At 37.9% G+C, this 12,177-nt stretch overlaps 1 protein-coding gene across 4 annotated transcripts in view; it reads right to left on the bottom strand.

Moving 5' to 3' along the window:
* Window positions 1-12,177, bottom strand: part of EYA4 (EYA transcriptional coactivator and phosphatase 4) — a 47,662-nt gene that overhangs the window by 23,821 nt on the left and 11,664 nt on the right. For 2 of the 4 annotated variants that reach the window (XM_010015433.1, XM_010015435.1), the window contains exons 4-9: window positions 11,391-11,393; window positions 10,230-10,372; window positions 9,944-10,066; window positions 8,899-8,978; window positions 8,333-8,516; window positions 891-1,027 (exon numbers count right to left, since the gene is read on the bottom strand). In XM_010015433.1, coding sequence (XP_010013735.1) covers window positions 891-1,027; window positions 8,333-8,516; window positions 8,899-8,978; window positions 9,944-10,066; window positions 10,230-10,372; window positions 11,391-11,393 — 670 coding nt within the window. Of the gene's footprint in view, window positions 1-890; window positions 1,028-8,332; window positions 8,517-8,898; window positions 8,979-9,943; window positions 10,088-10,229; window positions 10,373-11,390; window positions 11,394-12,177 lie in introns of all 4 variants that reach the window. The other 2 variants (XM_010015432.1, XM_010015434.1) reach the window with 2 other exon arrangements.

The following is a 12,177-nucleotide window of genomic DNA, read 5'->3' as shown; positions in this document are numbered from 1 at the left end:
TCCCGCCCCGGCCCGGCCCCCCCCCCCTGCCATACCAGGAGCGGCTGCATGGTCAGCCAAGTCCCAGCAACAGTCTTGCCTTCTGCTGCACCCAGCATTGGTCAAAGGCAGAGCAGTGGGGCTGGCCAGGCAGCAGGGGACATACGTGCAGCATGGTGCCCTAGTGCCAAGAGTTGGAATGTTTCATACATACACAGGCACTCTGTTTCCTCCTCCTGATCCTGTCACTGTAAGGCAGCGTACCGCTAACACAGGAGTAATACAACTATAATTACTCTGTTGCTACAAGGTCACCTGTGTTTGAAATCATCATCTGGTATATTAGGCAGATACATTTCTTCATGAAGTCACTGATCTTGAACATACTTAATGACAGTTATAATTTCACTGATGTAAGGTGCCTCACTGAAATCCACTGCATTACCTACAAGCACAAGGACAAACCTGTGCCTATGTATTTGAAAGGCTATGGCCAGATGATCCTGCACATTTGCCCTGCATTCATAAACACATGTAATTAAGCTGAGCAATATATTTGAGATTTCCTATTCAAAAAACCTAGAGGAAAATGTGACAATTTCAAATACAGAAGTCTAAAAAGTTTGTGGTTCTATTGCATGAGAAACTGAAAGACACACTATCTTAGAGCTGAAAAGTGGAAGGCTGAATCACATTTACTTTTCTGCCTAACTTTGTCATACAGTACAGTAACGTCTCATTGGACACGTATGTTAAACTAGCAACTAATTTGTGTCATAGCCAGTTAGTGAGACCAAGTCCATGATGTTTTCTAAAACGCTCTAAGCTATTTCCACAGCTGTAGTTTTCAGAATTTACTTTTCATCAGAAGAAACCTCCACATTACGATTCATCAATTACCGCAGGCATACCTCCAAGTCACTGTCCGGAGGGGGTGATGGATTATTCTTCCGCCCTCTACCCCGAGACTTTGACCCAGAACTCCTACATGTTCTCTCATCAAGATCTTTGATTGGCGTGGAAGGGCTCTGCACTGTGTCGAACTCCCCTGTAAAGTCAACCATTCATGGCAAAATTAGTGCTGCAATTTAAATAATAAACTTCTTTTTCTCAAAGCCAGACATGTCTATATGCAAACTCAACCACAAGATGCACCTGAAGAAGTTGTATAAAATGAGTGATAATGTGGTTTGTCTTATGTAGATGGAATCTGCAGATGCCACATACACATTTCTCTTTACCTAGGAAACACTGTAAACTGTAGCAGAATATGAGAAAGTTTAAAATGACACATATGCCTGTGCAGATCTATATGCAAATACACATAAGCCCATGCAAAATATTGATGTATCCAAAGAAGATGTAATTTAGAAGTTACACTAATGACTTTTCAAAACATAAAATGCCTTTTAAAGTAGTTAACTTCCCATGTTTGGAGTTCAGTTGTACTTTTTCCAAGACCTGCATTACTTTTACCAGAACACCCTTTGGCACTGTTCCACACACCAGAACAGCCCGTCAGCTTCCTGCTTCATCTCCTCCTCCCATGTCACCTGCTCTTAAGTAGAGCTCACTTATTTTTTTCACCTTACCGCTGCCCATAAATTGTCAGAGAAAAGTTGTAATATTAAATGCAATATTCCAGTTGCTACCAGAAAGAGGGTGAAGTCATACGTTTTGTATTCTGATCATCTTTCTCTAAGCATCAGCTATTGTTTGCTGCCAGAGAGATGATGTGCTGGAAGGACCTTTGATCTGGAATGGCACAGTTGCTCTTAACACTCAGGCCTATTCCAGACTTACCTATTAAATTTACCTTGCCTCTGCTGCTAACAAAGTGCTTTAGAGGTGATCAGAACCAGTAGCTATGTAAGACAGATAGAATGAAGAAGGTATCTCCAGAAGGATGACATGGAACTTCCCTTTGCAAATTACTTTTATGCAACAACTCAGTAAATGGAAAATAACCTTTTATTCACAACACAGTACCTTCAGTGTCCCTTTAAAGCTGCTAGCAATAAATGCAGTTTGGCTAGGTTCCTGAGTGCTAAATGACATAAGTCTTCCTTCATCATCGATCCTATTAATGATTTTTCTTCATTAAAGAAGGAAAGCTTTGATCTGACATCTACTACATAGTTTTATTCAGGGGAGTCCTGCTGTTGCATGTAATTGTGGACTTCTGGGCCACTTTGGTAATATTTGTTAAAAGTGCTCATGATGGCACATGTACACAATAGATTAACACGTGGTACAAACACTTCCCAGAATATCTGTGATGCATTTTATTTTGAGCTGGAATCTGAAAATTTTTCGTTTTTACTAAAGAACATTACTAAGTGGCCAGCAGATCAAGGAGAATAATTTTTCTGCTCTATTTTGTACTTGCAAGACCATGTCTGGAAAAATGTGTAGTTTTGGGTCTCCAAGTAGAAGGAAGATACTGACAAAGTGGAGTTAGTCCAGGTAAGAGGCACCAAGACAGGTAAGAGGCTGAGCATGAAGAAAGAAAGGGTGTGACTTTTCACAAAGGTATGCAGAGAAAGGACAGAAGATGGCAACAGACACAAATCACAGCAAGGGATATTCCTGTTAGACACAAGACAAAAACTCCTTCACTGTGAGAGTGGTCAGGCTCTGGGACAGATGCCCAGAGATGCTGCACATTCTCCATCCTTGGAGAGACTCAAAACTCCATTGAACACAGCCCTGAGCAACATGATCTAAGTTGGCTTGTCCATGAGCAGGCTGGATCAAAAGACCCACAGAGGACTCTTCCAACACTGAATGTTGTTGTGATCCTCCCTGAGTCATTCACCTCATTATCCCTCAATAACACAGAACAAAACAGTTCTGGTCTAGCAGGCTCTAAGAAGAAAAAACAGACTGCAGTCTCAGTTAAGAGTCTGTGCATAATGTAACACAATAGTTAAATTCTTAATCTATTCCATCATTTATTTATACCTCACAGTGAACCACATACAGAAGATTATTAAAATAAATACACTAGGAGATATATTTATATATCTTGACCGGAAAAATACTGCTGTATTTCTTGGAAGAATAAAATTTAAGCCTGTAATGTCACATTCCTGAATGGGAGCTCTAGACATTGCGAGGAAAGAATTCAAGATTCAGGGAAAGGGGAGAATAAAAAGAAAGCTAGTTCCTGAGTGTATGGGTTAGGACATTTACCTGGAGAAGGACATAGCTAGATTGCACTGCCTTCTCCAGGGTACCCTTGTTTATTTGACTGAACAATTAATACATATGAAGTATAGAGATGTATTTTCATAGCTCAGAATCCACATCCCTATATCCCTGAGTGGAAAGCGATGAATCCTCCATGAAGCAGGAGGAAATCAGAAGTGTCTCGCCCACTTCCTGGGAAAGTACTCAAATTATTCTGCTGTGGCCTGGAAGAAGATACTACTATTTTTTTCCCAAATCAGGTGATGGCTACTTCAGTGTTGCAAACCCAGTGTGATTCTGCTCATGCAGAACAGAGCCAAACTTTCAGGCAGCAGCTAAGCAGAGTTTTTCAAACCCGCAGTTTGAGAATTTATTCCAGATACCAATTTAGATAGGTCTGTTCTGATCATACTCATTCTATTGCAGTTTCAGCTGAAACTCTTATTTGACAAGAAATGATGGGAAAATTAAGCAGCAATAATATCTACTGAAGAATGTTCCTACGGTATTTTCTCTTGTCCCTAGAGCAGAGAGAGCAGAGTTCTTGTTGAGTAATCATTTCTATTCCCAGCACAGTGTTGATGTCAGTAAGGACACTGCAGGCAGTGAGGCGATCAATAAGGTCACATTAACTTTGTTCTTTCCCCATAAGAACAGTAAAATATATTTCAGTAAATGAACAGATGTACATAAAGATGGTTCATAACCAGAATCCTTGTGGAGCAAAAGGTTACACTGGTTTCAAAAGAAGCTCTGAATGTGTGAGGGTTCTGTATGAAAATCATAGAATCATAGAATAGTTAGGGTTGGAAAGGACGAAAATGTTATTTCCTAAATTTTTCTGACAGAGTGGAAAAAATGTCCCAAACCAAAACCCCAGAAATGAAAAGGCAAAAATTAAATAAGATGAATGTTTACATTCTTACCACAAAGGCCTTCATATTTATAACATTTCAACATTTTACAACAAAATCAAGGCTCATTTCTACAGTAATGTATTAAAACATCTGTTCTCAATGACTGTGTTTACTCTAATCTACCAAAAATAAAATACAAAAAAAAGCCCTGTTCTAAATCTTCTCTGAAAGTATCCAAGTAGTGAATTTTCATTTAGCATTAGCCATTACCAGTTGCCTCAGGCTTCTGCTTGGGTCAATGCTGTACATGATTGCATACTTATCCATTAATCAGTACTGTAACTAATCACCATACCTTGTAAGTTCTAGATATTTAAAGCCAACTTTATTTCATTACACTAATCTCTAAATCAGAATGAGCAGCTGTCTCTTACTTGAACGCAAAGTATGCACCTATTTTAGAACTGCACGAGTCAGTAGTTCATGGTTTTTTGAACAACTGTAGGTTTAATTGCTTGATTTGCTTTTTACCAACAGCAGGCTAAAGGAGCAACAGCATTTTCTTACCCTCTGTTTGCTTTAGAAATTAGGTCAATGCTGATAAAAGGAAAATGTATCAAAAATCCAATCATGTAACATTAAAGAATATGAGACATTCCAGTATCAGAATACTGAAAACACTACCCTCATGAAGAGTTCTTTCAGCAGCTCATATTAGAAATTTTTATTGCAATGTTTGAAATTTTTTAGCTTTTCCAGTATTCAACACATGCCTAATAAATATCCTTCATAGCCTCTTCCCACTGGAACTGTGAGCAGCATCAGAGATCCAATAAAGCAAGAGGAAAATGTTAAAACCAGAACATAGAATAACCACTTTATCACAGATATTCATACACGCTGGTTCAGGTCCAGCATGAAGCCTTCCATGCCATGGAGACCCTGCAGCTAGTTCCAGTTAGAGAACAAGGAGTTACAGCACCACCATTACAAATTGAGGTGGTCTTTCATATCCAGAACATTGCTTCCCATCTCTAGATTGATGTGAACATCCCCTCCTCCCTGCTAAAACACAGCTGTACAGGAGAAAAGAGGTATGGGCACAGCCTGCAGATAGAAGCGTATCTCCTGGAGAAGCTGCAGAGGGTGACTTCATTGTGGGTACCAGATTAAGAGAGACCAAACTCTCCTGCATCCCAGTAACCAAACTGGAGCTAATACCCTATGAGTGACTTACCTTGCCTAACTCTGGACATATGAAAGTCAAATGCCTAAACATGAAGCTTTTACTCAGGCCTCTTTCCTCCACTAGAATTTTGTCTGCCCTAGGTTAAATGTAATCATGTACTCATCAAATGTACTCATCTCCTGAGACCTCATCTCAGGATTCATCTGACTTATCCAATTTGAGATGAAGTGTCCTTGGAGATACCTATTTGTCTCATAGATACTCTGTGGTAATAAATGCATTTTCAAAAATCTTAATACAGGGCAGGCACAATACAAGCTGTGGCAAGGTTAAGGAGATTGTGGAATGGATGAACTTCTGAGCCCCTTCATACTCTCCTTATGGATTGACTTCCGTTACATAATCTTACCAGACAGAGCAGCCAGAAGATGGCTTCAACATTACAAGCATTTTTTTCCTGGCTTGTGATGAAGTAGTGCTTGTTATGAGTAGGAGGAAGGTAAAGTCTATTTCAATTTTCATCTCATTTTCCTTACTTGGTCAAGAAATAAAATTGTAACTGATATTAACTCTTGAGCTGGTGGGGCTTTATTAGGAAAACAAGAAATCCTGTATGTATGGAAAATACTAGAGGCTTTGATTAGTTACCTGAATTAACAGCTAGCAGAGATGGCAGAAAAGTGCCCTGCTGTGGTTAATCTTAGATTTTAGTTGGAGTAAGTCTCAAGGACTGAGCAATAAAGGCCTGTTAGACAGCAAGGGAACACGGTGAGTGCTGAAACTCTGCAGTTATTATCTACTGTATCTGAAGTGATCTCCAAGACACTGCACCCCACCGCTGGAGATTTATTTTGGCAGTGACACGGAAGGGCACAGGCATGTCATGTATTCACAAAGTGGGCGTTTCACTCTCAGCAGAGGGTTGCGTGATCAGTGCAACACTTTGCAGAAATAAGGAGCATGTGGGCAGATTTGTAAGTTCAAATGCACAAGCTACTTAACAGGAAAACAGCCACAACAAGAAAACAAGCCACAAACAAGAAAAATCCTTTCTGTTTCACAGATGTGAAGCCTTCAGCAAAGTTTCAACCTGTTCAAACTGTGTAAGATTCCTTTGCTTTGCCAATGCTATTCAGTACTAAGGGAGTTTTGTAATACATGATAAATTTACACAGCATCTCTAGGAAACACACATACACAAGGAAGAGACAATATAATTTCCTTATTTTCTCAAATAAGAATATGGAGGAATAACAACAGAGCAAGAAAAAGTACACAGGACATGCACAGTTATCAAAACATCACTTGTGAATACTCTTCACACTCTTTTAAAAATACTTTGCGTAAAATTTGTGTCTGCTGCAGATGTCCTGCAACTGTTGAAATTTCACTTGATTTCAAGTTACCTCTTAGCATTTTCTTCCTCAATTTGCATTCTGAGACTGAGTAACATTTTATGCTTCCACCAAGAAACAGGGGAATGTGCATCCCTCTATATCCATTCCATACCATACCACACCACAAACACAGACGTGTGTACACACGCACGCACAAACACACACGCTTTAAATATCAGCCTGAGGAAAACAGTTGCATAGGAAAGATTTCAACTCATGCAATTAAAATTCCAATGTTTTAGTAAACATAAACAGCTTATACGAAGTACGAAGCCTTGCTTATACTTTTCTACACAGTACTACCCTTCCTTTGTACAAATTCATTATTACAATACATTAGGTTTTCTACTCTGCTTTTCAATGGGATGATGCAGTTGTCTGAATGATAATTTGGAAGATTTATGAGATGATTTGATTTTGTAGTTAAAAAATATATTCCCCTCTATGCAGAGCCTAATCCAAAACCCAGTTTGCTAGCTTTTTAGAAAAGCTCACAGTGTGTGGGTAACGCAGACACTGACTATGCTGTACAAGTGAAGCCTATGCCCCTGGAAGGGACTGATCTAAAAGCACTGAGCCAGGCAGCTGGCAACTGATAACCTCTCCTATAGATGCTAAGCACAGCCTTAGTAGGCTCCTTAAGTTCTGGCTATAGGACATAATACTGAGCTAGATCTTTAAGAACTTCCAATATAATTGAAACAATACAGAAAAGTAAGCATGATATTTCAGGCTTTGTTCACTCAGTAAAGATACCACATTTATCTGACTGTGGCTGTGAACTCCTAAACTAGGCCACCAAGATCTTCATAGCTCTGAATGATACTATGCATAATTTAAAATATATAATTCTACTTTTTCTTTTCTTTACTCTCATTTATATTCAATGGGGGAAAATAAATTGGTGAGATGTTCAGCAACTCAGAATTCTATCATGAAACAAAAAAAAGAAAGAAATCCACAGTAACATTTATGCTTGCAGAAAACACAAAATGGAGCAGGTAAATGAATGTGAACGGGGTTATAACGATAATAAGAAAAAAATGAAGAGCTGCTATCACTCAGCAGTGAAGCCTTCAGAACAGACCTGTGTAACAACACACTGTGTTGTAGTAGATGTGCACAAGGGGGCACAGTTGGGCAGGCAAATTGAGTCTCCTGATGTCTCCTGAGAACCTTGGGTTTTGCAACTTCAATTATTTCAATCCTCTTTGTTTTAAAGAGACTCGTGCTAATAACTGATTATTCCATCTTTAGTTACCTAAATTAGTGAATTACCAAGCACTGCTTATACACATCTGAATAAAGCCCATGTATTGTTGCTAGGATGATCGGGACATAATTAAATAAAAAAACAATCTTGTTTTAAATTCTTTACAGCAATACTTCAGAAAAGGTAGGTGGATACAGGAATCTTACACTTTCAGTAACAGAAGAGCTTACTGATTTTTTATTTCAAAATTTACTAAATGTTTGTTACCATACAGTTGTTTTCGGTACAAACAGATCCCTACCCGACTATTGTAACTTTTGTCAGGCCTACTCCTTCCACAACTATCTCAGTCTGCAAAAAGCTTTATTTACTAACAAACAAACTAGGCAGGTTTCCTAACTAAACAAACAAACATAAAACTTATTTCAGCTGGTATTCAAACAAAATGGACATGGAAAATTTGTCTTTATACAAGTACAGAATAAAATACAAAAATTGTTTTCACCTGAATGTAGGTCTGTACCTGGTTGACTAGTCAGGCCAGAGAGAGAGTCCTGTAACTGGTAGGTTGATGATGATGAGGAAGTGCCATCAGCCGTGTTGTTTGAGGTCATGTATGCACCATATGTTGATGCTGAGTAATACTGTGCATATTGATTTTGGCCAAAAGCTGTGTATGATGGATAATCCTGAAACAGCAAATGCAGCAGAGTACTTAATTAAGCATAGCAAAGAGTGATTTTTCCATTATGTATTTCTAAGTGTGCAATCATATGACTTTTGCAAGAGTTTTGGGGGGTTAGTTTAGATTTTTTTTTTTTTAATTTAAAGATATAAAAGATTTTTTTAATTTAAGGATATTTACTAAAAGGCTACAGGGAGGTTGCTGAGTATTTAAGTGGCAAAAGATACAACCAGGCTCCCACTACGTTTGATCAGTTTCCACAGAAAATAGCATTGTACGACAGTGAGTCTAGTTCAGCATAACAGAACTAAATTAAAATAGCATGTTATCATTTGAGTTATATAAATCCTGTTGTAATTAACAAACAACAATGCTAATATTCATACCTGTTGTGAACTACTGAAGTTTGTAGAATTTGAAACAGAATTGTTTGCATAAATAGTGGATGATGGTGTAAAACTAGAACCTAAAAAATACAATTAACTGTGAGAACTTGCTTGTGAATCAAAATAAAATTTTAAATACAATATTCCATGTTAGGATAAAGAAGAACTAACAACTTTTATTTTGTGTTTAAATGATAATGTAATGAAACTGTAAAAGAAATTAAATACTACTTCCACGCATACAGGCATACATTCCTCTTCACATCATGCAGCGAAGATACTGGCAGTAAGTCATTACACTGATAAAGAAAGCATTTTTCAATTTATTGCAGTGTGTCACATTTCCTCAAATATTGCCTTAATTTCTAAGGTCTAACACTTTAGTGTATGTATGTTCACTTACGAAACAAAAAACTTTGTAAAGATTTTTAAAGATGTGTTTTTAATCAATCTGTAATGAGGCATGTCCTTGTTTCCAACATGTCCGATGATTCATAATGTAATTTGTATTATTTAAAAGATCAACCATTGTATAAGAAACTTAAAAATTATTCAAATAAAAGAGATTATGAATGATCAAATGGTAATAAATGAATCAATAATTGAATAATAAATGAAAGAATAAACCTGAATTAACAAGAAATTCTAAAAAATTATGTTTATCCAAAGAGAAACAAGTATCAAATGATGGCATACTCAGAAACATAGAAACAAGGAAAAGTGACTTGTATATGCTATTAAGTTCAACAAGTGCTTCCAGTCCTGCCATGTGATTTCACTCACTGAAAAAATGAAGGTGCAAGTGAGGACTGCACTGCATGATCAGATCTAAATTAACAGATGACCAAAATGAATACATATATGCTTATTAGTACTGGCAAAAAAATACTCAGCTTTAAAATTCAGAGGTAAAAGTAGCTGCCAATGAGAAGCATACTTGCTGGAGCTCACAAAAATGAAAGGAAAATGTATCATAAATATGAGGGAAGAAAGAGCCGCTGACAGCAGCAGGACGGAATAAGTCCTGACAGTGGTGGCTACTCACCTGGCATCTGGTAAGAGTAGGGTGTTTGGCCTGGCTGTGGGGTGGAAAACCCTGGGCTGTAACTGAGGCACCCGCTCTGCAGTGGTGATTGGGTCTGCGAGAGCCCACTTTCCGTCTTGATGCCTGGCAACATTACACCCAAATCTGTATAAGAAATTAATTTTCAACTGATTCTTTCAAATACTTTCTTACAGTTGGGAAAATAAAATAAAAATGAAAGCAAAAACCATACATGTTGGCATTGCTCCTACTTCTATGTAAAGTGAAGTAATAAGAGGTCAAATACCGTAAGTGGGTAAGCTGTACGGCTGTCCTGTCTGAGAGTACGCTGTATAGACCGCTGGCTGCTGCATTCCTGAATACTGGGTTTGTCCAGCATAGGCAGACATTGTTTGAGCTGCTGGTGTAGAAAGAATGTGTGGATAGGGCCTAAATATCAGGAAAAATAGCATTACTGTGGCAACAAATACTTTGTATGTTGATTCAAGCAATAAAGTAAAGAAAAAGGTTTAAAGATGTCCAAAGGCAGTTCACATTATTCTGCCAACTGTTCCTCTTCTGGGATTTATTCCATCCCCCACTGAAATAAGCTGAAAACCACTCCAGTTCACATTCCCCAGGGCACAGTGAGTATTTTATGCCATCCCATCACTACAACTTAATTCTTAAGCTACTCAGCTCAAGGTGGACTGTGCCACTGCTGTGTATGGCTTTATACGGATTTGACCCCTTTCAGCCATGATCAGCATGCTTAAATCAGAAAAGCCCCCATGCTTTTATAATCCAGAAGAGGGAAACTTGGACTGGAAGAATAAAAGAAATACAGAGGTGAACATTAAAGCTACTACATAGTGCCCTCTGTGTCCGGTTCTGCTTCAACAGACAGCTAGCCTCTGGCTCCAATAGAAGATAGATCGTGCCCATTGAGAGTGGTATGAAAAATATTGCTGGCAACACTTTGGTAACCAGATGGGCTTTAAATGTTTGGAAAATATTAAAGAGAATGGAAATAAAAATGGTCCTTTATTTATGAATACTGGGGTTTTATGGAGAGATTGAATAAAATAAAAAAAATTTGCCCTCCAGAGTTGCAAAAACATACAGAGAAACATTTGTCTTGGATTGTTTTGTAAGTCAAGTAAGACTTTATGGACCAAGAGTTGAATAAACACATTCTGCATAATTACGCTAACTGAAACCTGGCTATTAAAAGCCATGACTAAATTTCAGATTCTAATTTTTTTATTATTTTTTCTTTCTAATTAGTTCAGTACAGTTGGCAGCAGTTATTACCAGAAAAGGATTACTCATTAATTTAGATGCCAATAAATTATAAGAGTAAATTAAAAATTCTATTAAACTTTGTAATGTATTTGGCCAAAGGTATCTGATATAGTTTGCCAAAACCTGTTTTAAGTAGAATGAAGGCTGTTCCTAGCTCAGGCACCTACTTTCTGTATCAATAAATACTGGCTACCATCATACGAATGCAAACTTGTTCAAAGAAACTTGAAAAAGCCCAATCAGCAACAGTTTTGATGTTTCCTCTGTATCAAAATCACACAGGAAGCTGTATCAAATACAGAAACAAACAGATGGCACGCTGGAATCAAGCACCCTTGTGCATGACACTGATTGTAGGACAAACAAACTAATAAAATGCCAACAGCAGAAGTTTCATATAAGATCTTCAGTGCTTTTTCCGAATGGATTCATGTGATTGCCGAAGAGTCTGGTTTCCTCAAAAAAGTGAAATAAATTTTCTACTCCTAACAACACCCATTGGCTTAAAAGTGGGGAAAAAAAAAAAGAAAAAAAGAAAAAAGAGATTAAAAGCTAATCCAATTTATTTGCTTTTTAATTTGCTTATGATATCAGAGAAGGAGGAGGAAAGCATGGTTCATGACTGTGGAATGTTTGGAAGCCTTTGGCAGTACTGGCACTGGGAGGGTCTGTGAGATGGTCACCCCTTAGTATGCATCTTCTACATGCAATTGTGATTTCTACACGTAAACTGTCTTCTTCAAAATAAGTCTGTAATACATTGCCAGCACTATTAAGGTGCTGATGCCTGAGAACATAATAGTCTGATTTTTTCCTTCTGTGTGTGCAGTTATCCAAGGGTATTTCTTATGCAGCAATACTGCATAAAGCAGGCTCTTACTCTGCAGCCACGTGAGGAAAAAATCTTGGGAGAGGAGCTAGTATTGGAGTCAGTACTGAGGCTTAAGTAT

Source organism: Nestor notabilis, unplaced genomic scaffold (assembly GCF_000696875.1).
Source record: "Nestor notabilis isolate BGI_N333 unplaced genomic scaffold, ASM69687v1 scaffold6415, whole genome shotgun sequence".
In the NCBI taxonomy this organism is placed as follows: Eukaryota; Metazoa; Chordata; class Aves; order Psittaciformes; family Psittacidae; genus Nestor; species Nestor notabilis.
This window is presented reverse-complemented; position numbering and strand designations above follow the sequence as displayed.